Below are 14,527 nucleotides of genomic sequence, written 5' to 3'. Positions count from 1 at the left end.
GGTCTCTTCAGGGGTGTACCTGCTGCAGCACTGACATAACCACAGATGTGGATGCAATGCAATGCACCTGCTCCAGCATAAATGTATCCACCACAGCTGTGAAGGGCTGTTCTCCCATGTGGACTGATCCTCAGGTCACATTCCTGTCAACTTGAGTTCACACTGCAGTTCCAGCATGTCCAGCATCACGGAAGTGTCAGTGACGTCCTGGGCATTTGCCAGCATGCCACTGATGTTCCCAGGCCCAGCAGAGTAGGATGGTGAGCAGCTCAGCAAGCAGCAGAAGCAAGGAGCAGCCACTAACAGGCACCAGGCTTTGCTGTGCAGTGAGGCAATCAAGCCCCATGGCAAGCCCAGGAGCCAGTCAATGAATAGCTAAACAACAATAACAGCTATAAATTCAATTTAGCACATCAGAATCAAACCTGTCATTACCTCAAACCCTTCCAGCCCCACACTGGCCATCAGAAAGGACTGTTGTGGTTTAACCCCAGCTGGTGGCTAAATGTCACACAGCCGCCACACGTTCACTTCCCCTGCAGTGAATGAGTGAGAAATCAGAAGGGTAAAAGTCAGAAAACTCACGGGTTGAGATAAAGGCACTAAAATAGGTAAAGCAAAAGCCATGCACACAAGCAAAGTAATCCAAGAAATTCCTTGGAAACACCACTTCCTATGGGCAGGCAGGTGTTCAGCTATCCCCATGAAACTAGAGCTCTCTCACATATAATGGTGACTTGGGAAAGCAAATGCCATGATTCTTCCTGTCCCTAGTTATTTCTTCTTGCTCCAGTTTTATGTGCTGAACATGACACTGTATGGTCTGGAATATCCCTTGGGCCAGCTGGGATCAGGTGTTCCAGCTGTGGCCTCTCCCAACTTCTCCCGGCCTCCTTGCTGGTGGGATGGGGAGAGAGGCAGAAAAGGCCTTGACTCCTGTAAGTGCTGCTTAGCAATCACTGAAACATCTCTGTATCATCAACAGTGTTTCTAGCACAGTCCCACAGGAAGCCCCATATGAGCTACTGTGAAGAGGGTTAACTCCATCCTAGCTGAAACTAGTACAATGTTAGACAAATCCATTCGGAAGCATATACATAAAGTATATTTATCACTTAAATTAACCATCCTAGTTTAAAAATGGTGGTTTTCTGCTTTCAATTCCATATAGCAAAACCTCCCTATTTACTGGAACATAGAAAATTTCGCTGTTGAATTACTCTGTGTTGCATGCTTTTCCTGTATCTTTTCTCAGTGACTCTCCTGGTAATTGTTAATTGGCTCTCCTAAAGTTAGGTGTGAATCTTGTGCAGATCTGCCTGGCTTTCACTGCAGACGTATCTTTGTCTAATTCTGTGGTGCTACATCTTAATCACAGTAGAGTTGTGGCCCGTTTAAACCCAGAGACACAAAAAAGGGTTAGAAATGAAAGTACTGCTTGCCATGGCAAAAATATCTCTGGGTTAGGTTTGTTACTTGGAAGACTGATGGTAGATGTGAACTCTGCACATCACAGTGGGTATGTCTTCCTGCACAAGCCTCACTTTCACATCCCAGGTGAGGGAGGAGAAGAAGTGTTTTTCTGATGGTGGTATTTATAATTAATTTTGGACTGTACCGTTGGGTTATGTTCTCATGTCACTTCTTGCTGCTGTTTTAATTTAAAAAGTAAGAACATTTCGTTAAAAAAAAATCTTCTTGTTACATTGATTCTGAGGGTGTTCTATCTCAGCTCTGCAGTAATGACATCTGGGCTGAGAACACTCAACTTTATCTCAAACTGTATTTCCAAAGAAAAAATTTGGCCTTTGGCCCTTAGAAGATATGCAGCTTGAAACGGGAGTACCTTTGAATTATGCTCTGTGCATTTCCTTTGTGCTGCATCCGCAGCTGTGACCAGGTGTGTGCAGCAATGCTGAGCAGAGGGTGGAGGAGGCGTTGGGAGTGAAGCCCTTGCAGGCGAGTGGGTCAAAAGTAGAAGGGAACAAAACTGAGACCAACACTGGCTCTCCTGGGTTCTTTGCTGCACTTAGATGGTTAACCTAATCTCTTAATGCAGCATTATGGTTGTCAAAAGCAGAGGAAATGCTAATGTGTATCTATTGTAGGCACAGTTGTGGTGCTGCTGACTCCATGCTGCATTAGGAAAAAGCATTTCTTCCAAGTGATGCCCTTCAGAGCATGGCTAAAATAAAGTGAACAAACAGTTGTTACAATTCCCACAAAGAGCTGCATAAAGTTGCCTGGAGCTCTACTTAAAAACGTGTGTAGCACATAAACAGGATTTGCAGATCCCTGTAACCTGTATTGGAAATAATCTCTGCATGAGCAAGAACTACTCTGACTAGCACACTTGGGGAGAGCAGAGGCTCGTTTATTTCATGTATCACTCCACTGATTTTCTGGCATGCTGGCATTGGTGGGGGAGAATAGCTTGTAGAAGTGTGGTTTTCCTTATGTGGGGCAGTGATTTGAGGATGTGGTAGAAAGGAGCCTGGGGGCATGGGGACAGACGAACTGTAAATAGCATTTTTTTTTTCTCCTATGTGGATATATTGGAAAAGCCCAGAGAAACGGCCCCATCTGCTTTTGCTTTGTTTCCTAACTGAATACTAGAGGACAAAGCCAGCAATATGTTTTCCCACTTCTGAACTGTCTAAAACAAAGGGTATTAACTAGCATCCTTTTGTATTTATAAGGGATAATTTATCTGGCTTTATCAGGGATGTATTGAGTCTCTAGTACAAAAAACTTGGCAATTAAAACATTTTTTTCCCCAAAAAGTCCTGAGTTCTGGAGCCCAACATAATCTTAGATGGGAAAGCTAAGAGTTTATGTGAGTTGTGACCATTTTAAAAGATACTTTTCCTTTTCCTACAGTGGGAAGAAATTGGTGAGGTGGATGAAAACTACGCTCCGATACACACATACCAAGTGTGCAAGGTAATGGAACAGAATCAGAACAACTGGCTTCTCACCAGCTGGATCTCTAATGAGGGGGCATCCCGCATCTTCATCGAGCTCAAATTCACCCTGAGGGACTGTAACAGCCTTCCAGGAGGACTTGGGACCTGCAAGGAGACTTTTAACATGTATTACTTTGAATCAGATGATGAAGATGGGAGGAACATCAAAGAAAACCAGTACATCAAGATTGACACCATTGCTGCTGATGAGAGCTTCACGGAGTTAGACCTTGGCGACAGAGTAATGAAGCTCAACACGGAGGTGAGAGACGTTGGGCCCCTAACCAAAAAGGGATTTTACCTGGCTTTCCAGGACGTGGGAGCCTGCATCGCCCTGGTCTCCGTGCGCGTGTACTACAAGAAGTGCCCGTCAGTAGTGCGCAACCTGGCCCGCTTCCCTGACACCATCACGGGAGCAGACTCCTCGCAGCTCCTGGAGGTGTCGGGGGTCTGCATCAACCACTCGGTGACGGAGGAGGCACCGAAGATGCACTGCAGTGCAGAGGGGGAGTGGCTGGTGCCCATCGGGAAGTGCTTGTGCAAGGCAGGGTATGAGGAGAAGAACAACACCTGCCAAGGTAAGGGTTTGCAGGGAGGGCGCTGTGCTGGGCCTCCAAGGTGATGTGCAGTTGGGCTTTCTTCTCTTCCCTGTTTTCCGTGCCTGGTTGAGTTGACAGCGGTGGTGGGTCAAGTTCTCACTTCCACTGAAGTCCTTTGAGTAAGTGTTACAGCAGGAAGACAGAGGCCTGGGCTGGATGTCGTGGCACTTGACACCTATATGCAGGTGCTTCTGGTGCTTACAGAGTTGCCAACAAGGGGAATCTTTCTACTATTACTTTGGAGCACTGTACTATTGGGTCCATGAGACAATTGAAGTCCTATGTGTTATTTAGAGATTTATGTTATTTTTCCTCAGTATCAGGGTTTCCTTATGAATCTTGGAAGCCTGGTTTCTTTTTTTCTGGACTGTACCAGGGAATGTTTGAAGTTAATCTCTCTATAGAAGATGCATTTTGTTTTCATATTTGAAGGAGTGTGTTTTTCTGTCTTTATCACTCTGTGGGGGGCTGGGTATTTGATGTGGTGTGAGTTGATTGTTTTTCCTCTCTGGTAAATAATTTAATACAAAGCTGCTCAGCTGTTCAGAGTTAAACTTAAAGCCTCACTGATAAAATGCTTCCATATGTGCTGAAGTTTTCCCACAAATAGCTGGCTGAGGTTCCCAAGTTCCTGGTTAGCATAGGTCTCCTGAATCATCAGAGGCCTTGTGCAAGAGATCTAGGGTGTCTAAAGCTCAAGACCTTAAAAAGAATACTTACAAAGAACAACAGTTTACTCTGAGTGTAAACTCTTTTTATGGTTTGCTGTATTACATGCTCGTTTATAAAATTTGCCGTTCTGCTGTAAATATATAAGAGGTAGCCTAAAACTAATTTGCTTGTAAAAGAGAAGGGTAAACAAATAAAGATTTCAATACAGTTTGCTTTTGGCAAAATTAATATATATTGGTTATCAGTCCCATCTTAATTGGCTTTTCTTTGCAGGCACATAATAACGTATAGTAATAGATACTGTGGGGAAGGCAGAGGAATTCCACTTCAGCTGAAGTCTGTGTTGCATTTTCTCTTCACCTCACTCCAGACACTCATTATTGGTGTTTGTAGTGTGGCACAAAGAATAGATCAGTGCATATCCACAGCTAACTGTGGCCTTGATCCATTAGTCCTTGGTCACATGCTTGTGACCCTGAAGGTAGTTCAAATCTCTTCAAAGGCTGACATGGAGAGAAAACGTAATGTTTGAGAGAAATGTTTGTGTTGGAGAAACCTCTACTAAACAGCATGTGGAGTGGGGTTCTTGACCAGAACAGTCTCCTTTTTCTACAGATGTGGTCAGTACAGTGAAATCTGTCTTGATTTTGCTTTTCTTGTGCTAATAAAGATATTTCCCCCTTTTAGGGGAGAGAAGAGACTGACTCAATGTTTAATACAGTGCAGTGGGGGAGCTAAGATCAACATTATCCCAGGCTGAGGCAATACAGACTGCCGCGGAGGGATGTTGGTCGATAGATCAGCGAGGTTTTGCTTCCTATGGCAGAAAATACCATGTCACAAAGTGACAAGACGCTGGTTTAGTGCTAGGTGTAGACACTGAGGTCAGTCCATCTATAAGAATTTTTGGAGGAAAGGAGTCCTCTCTTAGCCACCTTTCAAGTCCTGTCCTCAGATGCTGCATTTCTTGCATTTCTCAGAGCACTCTTAGTGATCTCACCAAAAAAACCCCAAAAATATACACACAAAACAAACAAACAAAAAACCCACAATAAACACACAAACCACTCCCACCCCCCTTAAAAAGAACAACTATGAACCAAACCACCAAACCCAAAGAACTACATATTTAAACCAGAAACCTGAGATTATCATCGAAGAAGTTGTGCTGCCTGTAGAGGGGTTGCATCTCTGGCAGTGTTAAGATAGAAATCTGGGACATGCTTTCAGAAGACCTTAATGATTAAATGTTGTGCTTTCTGGTTTTGTGTATAGGTTGGGATTTTTTTAAATTTGTTTTTCTTAATCAGGAGGACAGTATGAGGCCTCTCAACTTATGACTGTGTTGGGTAGGCCTGTGATCATAATTAGGAAGGGTAAAGATCCTTTGTGGTGGTGTATCCCTATCCTGTTCCTAAGGTATATCCACATAAACTGGTCTTTACCTCATCTGCAGCCTCCACCCTCGACAGGATTTTTATCATGTTCTTGCTCTAGAGGTATTAAAACCAGTAATTCCTTTTTGTGGGATAGCCCTAAATTCCATCACCAAATTGATGGGACTTGAGTGCCTGTAGCAAATTCTGTTTGAGAGCCCCATTTGGATGTCCTATGTTTAACCCAGGTCATTGTGCCAAGCATTCCGTGCTGGCTGGCTCCAAGATGCTCTGTTGATAGGAGGCATTCAGCCTCAGGCAGTTCAAGAGGTCTGTATTGAGCATGTTCATGTCAATATCCCGTGTGAGTCAAATGCTTTCTGGTTTGGTTATTGTTACATTCACAAAGACGAGATTGTCTTCTTAGAACAGTGAAGTTAAACTTTGCATCCCTAAGCACAGTAAGTAACATCAAGAAAGGTCATATGTGTTTGTAAATGCTGAACTTTTTTTCACAGTCTGATTGATGCTAAGGAAATGCACTCCGTGCTGACATAATGATGGTCTTGGCACTCTGCTGGGTAGCTTTCACAAACACCTAAATAACTTCTGACCTTTGGTTTGTAAATCACTTGGGTGTATCTTGCAAGTGGTCTCCCAGTTTGCTTTCATTTAGTATGCAGGGTTTTTGTGACCATGCTTTGGGAAACATTTTCAACCCAGAAGAGCCTGGCTTTGTTTATTAAAATTTCTACTGCAAAGATGACATTTTCCGATCTCTAGTGTCACATCTGGACAGAGCAGACTACACTCTTTTATTAGTGGTGATGTAAATCCCAGTCATCCTCACAAACATATGGGAACTATTGAAATCCCGTCTGCCTACAAATCATTAATTGGCAACGATGTTCTGAATTCATCATCTTGTCAGCAGGGTTCCTGTTTGAAGAAGGCACTGACAGTAACAGCTGAGCAATTTCTCTCACTGGGGACTCTGAGGTTGTAAATATGACATGGTCTAATCTCCTTATATAACGTGCTTATTCTTTCAATTAATATAGACAGCTAGGTAGTAGTTACTGTAAAAAACCCGAACTACTTGGATTTTTACACCTCTTTTGGCAACATGGTGCATTTATCCGCAACTGCTAGGAACAGCTAGAGGTAAATTGTGACTGTGTTAGGACATGGTTGTAAAAGACCAGTGTTAAGGTTCATTATTCACAAGAATATACTGCTGTACTATTTAATAAGAGAAATTAAAGCAGTTGCCCTGTGAATTTCCATGCTGGATTCCAGAGTGGTGGTTTGGTACCACTAAAGGACTGATGGTTATGGGCTTTGCCTCAGTTCAACTGGTGCTTTCTCAATGGAGCCTGAGAAAAATGCCCACTTTCAAGTCTGCTTGGCCAGTTTCAGGTCTCCTAATGGTGGTCTCTGCCCTAGCAGGCAGTACTCAATCAAAGCTGAGGGACAGATCCTAAAATTCTGCAAAAATTGGTGTAGTGCCACTGACATTTCTGCCTTTACCCATTTATGGGTTCGACAAAAAAAAAAAAAAAATTATCTGCCCAGTCTCTGATTTCCTTTTTCCTGCACTGGCACAGGTGAGTTTTATTGTAACTTCAGTTTTAGTTGCTTACTGTGAATAGCAGCACTCACCATTGGGGTTGTGTAGGAAATTAATACCGTGACAAGGGCACCTCCTGGCACTTCTCTTTGTATTCATCCTCACCTTCAGACCAAAATGTTTTCAGTGAGCAGCAATAAATACTTATTTTTATGCCTTTAAAAGACAGTTGAGCCCATGCAACTGGAAGAGAGGGGATGCTGACATGTTAAGCTAATGAGAGTCAAACATACTTGCAGTGATGAGGTCCTGCTAGTCTCCAGTGGGCTGCAGGCTAGTAACTGCAAATGTAATTGATTTTGCAGAGCCTGGTCTCTTTTCAGATTACTTCAGAGCTGAAGCAAAAATTAATTAAATATTTGAGCAAAGGAAAAATGGAAGAAAAGAAAAACTGCGCTGAAGGAGAGCCAGAGTGAAAAGGTGAGTAATGAGTTCAGGAGGTCATGACACTCTCCTCTCCAAGAACCGGTACATGCTGCCACTTGAAGAGACATCAAAAGCAGTACAGTCGGTTTTAGCTAGCTAGAATGTATAGACAAGGTTACAGATGTTAGAGGTGGACAAAATAATGGCAGAAAACTCAGTGATACCTTTCTTTACCCTTGGTGTCTTCTGAGGAAGAACACTGAAACTGAGGGCTGAAGGAAAGATGGGATGGGATATAGTTTGTGCTTTTAGAAAGGAGCAGCTGCCAGAAAAAATACCTGGATTTTTTTTTAATTTCTTTTTTTGTAAAACATCTCTAGAATCTTCAAGTACTTCTGCTGTCTTAAATATTGATGTTTGTTTGATTATTTTTCCCTGAATCAACTTTGCTGAACATACCTTAGTGCATTTACAAAACCATATTTATTTTTGCTGATTGTTCATTACTTGTGTTGTGATTCAGCTGAGCTCTTGCCAAGAGAAATGAGTTTCTTACAGAAAACAAGGGCTGCAGAAAAACCTTGTGTTCCCAGGTCTTTTATTTTGGGCTTAATTAGAACTAACTGACATCTAGCTTATAAAGCTTAGAAGTTTACCTGCTGAATCAATTCTTGGATGATTTTGTTGCTGGCTGATTGGAGGTGAAGCAGAGCTACTCATCTTCCTCCAAAAGCAGAGCAATCAGTGCAGACTGTTTGAAGGCACTTTCCCAGAGCAGTGATTGCCATCCCGTTGATCAGGCACTAGAAGGATATTCAGGGACAATTGTTTATTTACAGCTGTGCAGGAGCAAGCAGGCAGAGGGAGTGACCCTTGGCTGGTGAGGAGCAGAAGGCACCATCTGTGGAGGGTTGGGAGACAGCTGAGGACTTAGAAATGGAGTGATGGCAGAACCTTGCTTTATGAGTCTTGTGTTTCTGAGCCCCGAGGCCTCACTTGTGAATAAAACAGATAACTGATACCACAATAAAGAAAAGTGTATTTGCATATTATGTGTGGTTTTCTCAGGTGATACAGTGCAGCACCTCAGCCACTGCCTTCCCTATCCCCTTATTTCTAGAAATGGAAACAGGGTGCTGCACAACCTTATTTTGAAACTAGGTCTTTTGCTCCAGAGCAGACAGTGTTACTGTTTCTACACCTGGTATAGCTGCACTAGGGGGACAACTTTTATTCAGTCCATTCCACAACTTGCCTGCCTCTCTGCCTCATGTTGGCTGAATTCTGTCTTTTTCTCTCTCTCTCTTCTCCTTATTACCTATGCTAGAAAGGCAGCGTACTGCTAAATCCTGCCTGTCTTGTGGGAGACTTCCCAGCTGGGACTCAGGTGGATAAGGCAAGTGTGCTTTTACCTTCCTAGTGGAGTGGAAAGCAAGCAAAGTCCAGGCATTAAAAAAAAAAAAAAATCTCTTTTTAATTGTTCTACTGGGAGGTGATTACATGGCAAGAAAAACATTGATGGAAATATTTGGTATATGGAGAATACTGAATTTGGAAATACAGTTGCCCCTCCAGGGAGTTCTTTGCCCATCATTCATACTTGTACGTTTTTCTGATTAAAACCAAATTGGCTGGGAATATAGCATGCTAGGTGTTTATATAATTATGAGCTGAAGTACCTAGTTAATTTTAATTAGTCACAAACCCAGCCAGTGTCAGACTAGCCGAATTTTTGGCCACACAGTGTGTATTCTCTTTTCAAATGTAAAGAAAGTCACTTGAATGCAAAATGCAGTTGTCACTAGAGAGAATGGGTTTTATTCTGTAGAGAAGTGTGTGCATGTATATATTTTGGTGTTTTGTTCTGCAGCTGAAATAATTAACAAGAGCAGGGATATGTTTTGCACAGATCAAAATTGTGTTGCAGCAGGACTGATTAAATATTACTCTCTTTGTTTTGTTCTGTGTGTATATATTTGCCCTCCTTATTAAAGGAGGCACGGTGTCCATCTTTGTGCAATACTTTATGCTTTACTAATGAGCTGTAACTTTCTGCACTACCTTGTATACTCATAACCCTAGTGACTGAAGATCTTTTCCTCGTTCTGCAGGGATGCTTTTAGGCTGCTACTTTGACCAACATAACCTTCATGTTCTTTGAGTCTGGCTGCTGTGCAGTCACCTTTCAGAAGGACAGTTAAGAAGTACTTTATTCCCTTCACAAAGTATAGATTGAACAGTGCAAATAAAATAAGGATTGGAAACGTCTTCAGAAGTGTAAACTGTGAAGGTCATGTTTGCTTCTTAGCCATAAGATATTTTGGGACAGATCTTAGGGTATGCTTTTTATCTGGTCCTAGATAACTAGATGGTATTTACTTGAATGGTACCATTGTTTGTTTTTATCATTCTTGAAGATATTGTATCCGCTGGTAGATTAGGGAATTTGTTAAATTATGGGATGGCAGAGGTGTTGCAGGACAAAAGGAGTGCTGGCCATGGTATGGTTAGATTCCTTTGATTGCTGCCTTCGACTTTGAATGGCTTGCAAACAGCTCATTTATTAATTGTGGGGTTTAGAAACAATTAAAGACTCTGGAGAAACACTAAGGATAAAGTGCATGAATGCTTGTTGGCAGTGTAGTGAATGTAATTGCCTTGATTTAAGATATGGCTGTCCCCAGCTGCCCACTCTGCCCCAGTGCTGGAAGTTGCTGCTGGCTCTGTAAATCTGGATGGTTTGCCCATGACTGATGTGATCGATGGAGTGCTTGTCTTGATGTCCTGGGCTGGTGGCACTCTCCCTAGATGGTGATCTGTAGCAGAAGGGTGGCTGCAGCCACTTGAACTGCCAAGGGTCTGCTAGAGCTTGTTTGTCAGAACCCTCATTGTGTTCATTGAGAATTCTCACTGTTTTGCTCATAATTTGGGTTTTCAGTTTTGTATTTCTCATTTAGAAACACTTAGCAGTAGTTAATGATGTGTTGACATTTCAATAATAAGCTTTCCTCTCTGCATGCTTTACATCTTGACCATTTTCACTTGCTCTGGGTTAAAATTGAGGTTGAAATCCAGGCTCCACAAAAGCGGGATACAGTCATGCCTTGTATGGACAGATTCACAGCTTACGTTTTATTTTATTTCTTTAGTGGAATAAACTTGCATCCTTTACAAGGTTCAGTAGAATGAAGTAAGAGCAAAGAGACTGTGATACATATGTCTGTAGAAAGAGATTAATCTGCTCTTCATGATAAAAGAGATACTCATTTATTTTGCTGGAAGATTGCTTATTTTCTGTCACTGAAGAAATTAAATCTATAATAGACAGAATTGAATGTGTGACCAACACAGGGTTAAGTTTGTATTGAATATGGTTGTGATGAGCTTCCATTTTTGATTTCCCTCAGGGTGGTTAAGAGGTTTTTAATACCGGAGCAAACTGAGATGGGTAGGTGTTATATAAACCCCAAAATGTATATGCAGAACCGATTACAGAAAAAAAAAAAAAAAAAAAAAAAAAAAAAAAAAAACCACCCCAAAACCCCAAGACAAAAGAAGCAATTCCAGGCTTGTGGATGTCCCTTATTACTTTCATACACCTGTCTTTATAAATTTATGTCCTTAAAAAAATAACCAAAAAAACAGCTGAACTTTGAAGAACTGGGATTTAGAATGACAACTTTCTTCTCACTGTAAATGACAGTCAATCAATTTAATGCCAAGAAAAGTTCTACTCCCCTTCTCCTGAAAATTCAGGCTTTAATAGCTGCAGATAAGTGGCATTATCAGGACAAACCCCCTGGCTGGGAGAGTGAAACAAGACTATCCCTGCCTGCATGCCTCCTCTTGCCACCCACAGTTATATTCCTGGAAGCCGGATGGGTGGGAGAGGATACACATCAGCAGAACATCTTCATTTGCATCTTCATGGTCCTCTCAGAGCCTGTTGTGATACTGATGGTGGAGCTTCCCTGGAAGATTTGCCTGACCAGTGTGGCCCTGGAGGTAGTGCTGACTTGAGATGTGACCTATTCTTGCAGTGACACTTGGAAGGATATCCTGAGCCAAGTCCTCATGGTAGGCTTTGACTAGTTTATGAGTAGTTTTGCTGCCACTTGAGAAGTGGGTGTTTCAGTGTGAGGAAATAAATAGTTAATGCAGTCTATTAAAACTGCTTCCAGGTCATGAGAAGGGCTTTCCTCTGTTGGATCCTGACCTACCCACATTATGAAATAGGTCAGAGTCACTATTCATGGTTTTACAAACGACAGCCTTGGGCTGGAGACTGAATTATTCATTGCCATTCAGAGACTAGAACCTGAACCAGGATTTTGGGTATCAGTGCTGTACTTGATCTCATGTGCACTTTTTATGCTCTTAGACTAACCTAAAACCCTTTTAAGATCATTCATCTCCAGGTGGATTCACTGGGAAATTTTCATTTCAAAGGGTGTGCTTTTTTTACCTCAGTTAGATGCTTTCTTTCCAAAAATCACTTGGCCTGGAGTCACATTTTCTGCACAGGACTCTCACATCAACCAGAGGCTCTGCCTAGTGTGGCAGCTGTGCCAGGAAATCCATCTCTGCCTAGGAGTCCATTTCACTGCCAAAACCTCAGCATTATTGAGTACGAGACCCTCTGCATATATATAAAGAAGCACCCCCTGCCCTAGAAGACTGTCCAGTCTCTCTGCACGTGTGTGACTGGTATTACTTGAATAAAGTGAGCCTGTCTAGGGAGCCAACACATGATCTTTGTTGGAATCCAAGTGATGGTTGCCACCCAGGTGAAATTACTGTCTCCTGCATGGGCTGAAGAGTCGCTATGGTGCAGTACTAATTCCACAAATAGTGCATTACACTGAGCTGGACAGTCTGTCATCCCATTGCAATGGTGACAGAGGTCACAGTGTTGCCTTCAACAGCTGCCTGGAAAGGAAGCTTTTTAATTACTGCAGAGCATGGGGAATGTGCTAATTTGTAATTTGGCGGAAGCAACCTGCAGGCTGCAGCTTCCCAGCTCCAAACTGCTTCTCAGATAGCTTGCAGTAATAGAGCTAGGACTGTGGACTTCATTACTGCTGGGGCTCTGCACAGGTTCAAGAAGCGACAGCAGTGTTGGAATCTTGGGACAGGAGCCAGTGTTCTATTAGAATAAATCCAAGGCAATTGAGCATGTTAATTACTGGAAGAAATACACAGCAGGGAGCAAGAGGTCCAGGATGATGGGGAGATGCCATGGATAATTGCCAAGGTCCACAGATGCCCTGTGACCCTGTGCTGCTGGGATTTCCTGCATTGCATTGGTTGACTTGCAGCAGACCGAGTGTTGTCATTGCAGGCTGCAATGTCGAGAGCAAAGTGCCTGCAGAGGGAATCTGAGGCAAAAGTAGTTTAAGGCTCACAAAGAACTGTGGCAAAAACAGTCATGGGATCCTCCAGTACCAAGTTAGATGTTGGTTAGGATGTTTGTAGGCATATGAGTGTACTGGTAAGGGATAAGCAGACAGGTGATGGGATTTTACTCTTCCTGTCCTACCTGATTTTGGGTCTGCTTTTTGCTCAAGCAGTTGATGCTCTTTCACTGCCAGACCAGATGATCAGCAAGAGACTCTTTCTAGAAGTGAAAGGCATGGAAATGGCTATAAACCTATGAAAAAAAAGGCAGGTGTCTGTCTTGCAAAATAATCTTTCCCTCTCTGCTTACCCAAAGTCCTCATTCAGGCTCAGATGAAAGCTTTTCTCCCCTCCCTGTGCACAAGACTGGCCCATATTATTTATTTATTTGTAAAGATTTCTTTTTTAAGTTTTTTTTTTTTTTGTTTTTTTTTTTTTTTTTTTTTAGAAGAGCTTTTACATTATTTTTCTTTGCTTTCACAGTTCAAGCATGATTTAATGTGTCAAAACTAGTTTGCTTGCCTGGCCTTGATTGTCTTGCATACTTCCACTAAAACAGGGCAGTCATCCTTCCAGGCATTGCTGCTGCCCAGACAAATGAAGTGTCACGGCAGCTAGGACCCTCTCCTGTGCTGTGACAGCAGTAGCATCCTTCAGCAAAGCGTCAGCAGGGAATTTAGACGGGGGTAATGCCTACAGATATGGCTCGGGTCAGGGCACCGTGGGCCCGCACAGGCTGATGTGGAGACAAGCTTATGCTCGAGAGACTCAATCGATCACTCATGTGCAAAGGCATTTCGGTCCAGATTGAGAGTCTAGCTAGTACTAGAGAGAGAAAGAAGCCATCCTGTGGGTGCCTGCACTAGTGAGCCTGGCAGAAATAACACTGAGAGACCTTGCTGCAGGGTAGTGCTGCCAGACTGATACATCTGGTTGCAGGTTTCCTGGCAGAAATGAGTTGCAGTGTGATCTTTTGCATTCTGTAGTCAGTGGGGATTTTATCATTGATTTTGGTGGGAGGGAGATGATAATCCTCTATGATGTGTTAACTAAATGATTTCTTGGCCTAGATCTTTATTAAATGTTGAGCTGACTGCCAGCAGAACACAGCCTATAGGAAAGAAATTTAGTTCATGATAATTGGTGTAACTCAGACCTATTTGTCAGCAAGTGGTCTGATCCTGATCTCATCCAAACTTTCTAAATATGAGTTCCTGGCATTTTGTGGTTTTCTTTTTCTCATCTAATGCAGGAGGACTCAGGCTAAAGTGCTGTTTCTGCAGTCTTCTCCACTGAAGAGAGTAAGGAAGAACTTTTGAGTCACTTCTCGTTCTAATTAGTTTAAAATGCCATAGCAACCCTTGAGCCTGGCTGCAGGACATGGTGCGTTGTAGGAAGCCTTTCCTAAGGTGCTGCTGTATGCTCAGCTGAGCAAGAGCTCTGCATTCGGCACCCTCATCACTGATGTCTTCAGGCTTTTGTCTCCTGAATGCATCAGTAACACAGTACTCAGCAGTCAGG

At 42.7% G+C, this 14,527-nt stretch overlaps 1 protein-coding gene across 6 annotated transcripts in view; it reads left to right on the top strand.

The window, feature by feature from the left end:
- The window catches only part of EPHA5 (EPH receptor A5), a 202,402-nt gene that overhangs the window by 47,421 nt on the left and 140,454 nt on the right, over positions 1-14,527 (top strand). For all 6 annotated transcript variants that reach the window (XM_066317757.1, XM_066317758.1, XM_066317754.1 and 3 more), the window contains exon 3: positions 2,881-3,544. In XM_066317757.1, the coding sequence (XP_066173854.1) occupies positions 2,881-3,544 (664 nt within the window). The remainder of the gene's footprint in view (positions 1-2,880; positions 3,545-14,527) is intronic.

The sequence above is a fragment of the Sylvia atricapilla genome, chromosome 4 (genome assembly GCF_009819655.1).
Source record: "Sylvia atricapilla isolate bSylAtr1 chromosome 4, bSylAtr1.pri, whole genome shotgun sequence".
NCBI classification, from domain to species: Eukaryota; Metazoa; Chordata; class Aves; order Passeriformes; family Sylviidae; genus Sylvia; species Sylvia atricapilla.
This window is presented reverse-complemented; position numbering and strand designations above follow the sequence as displayed.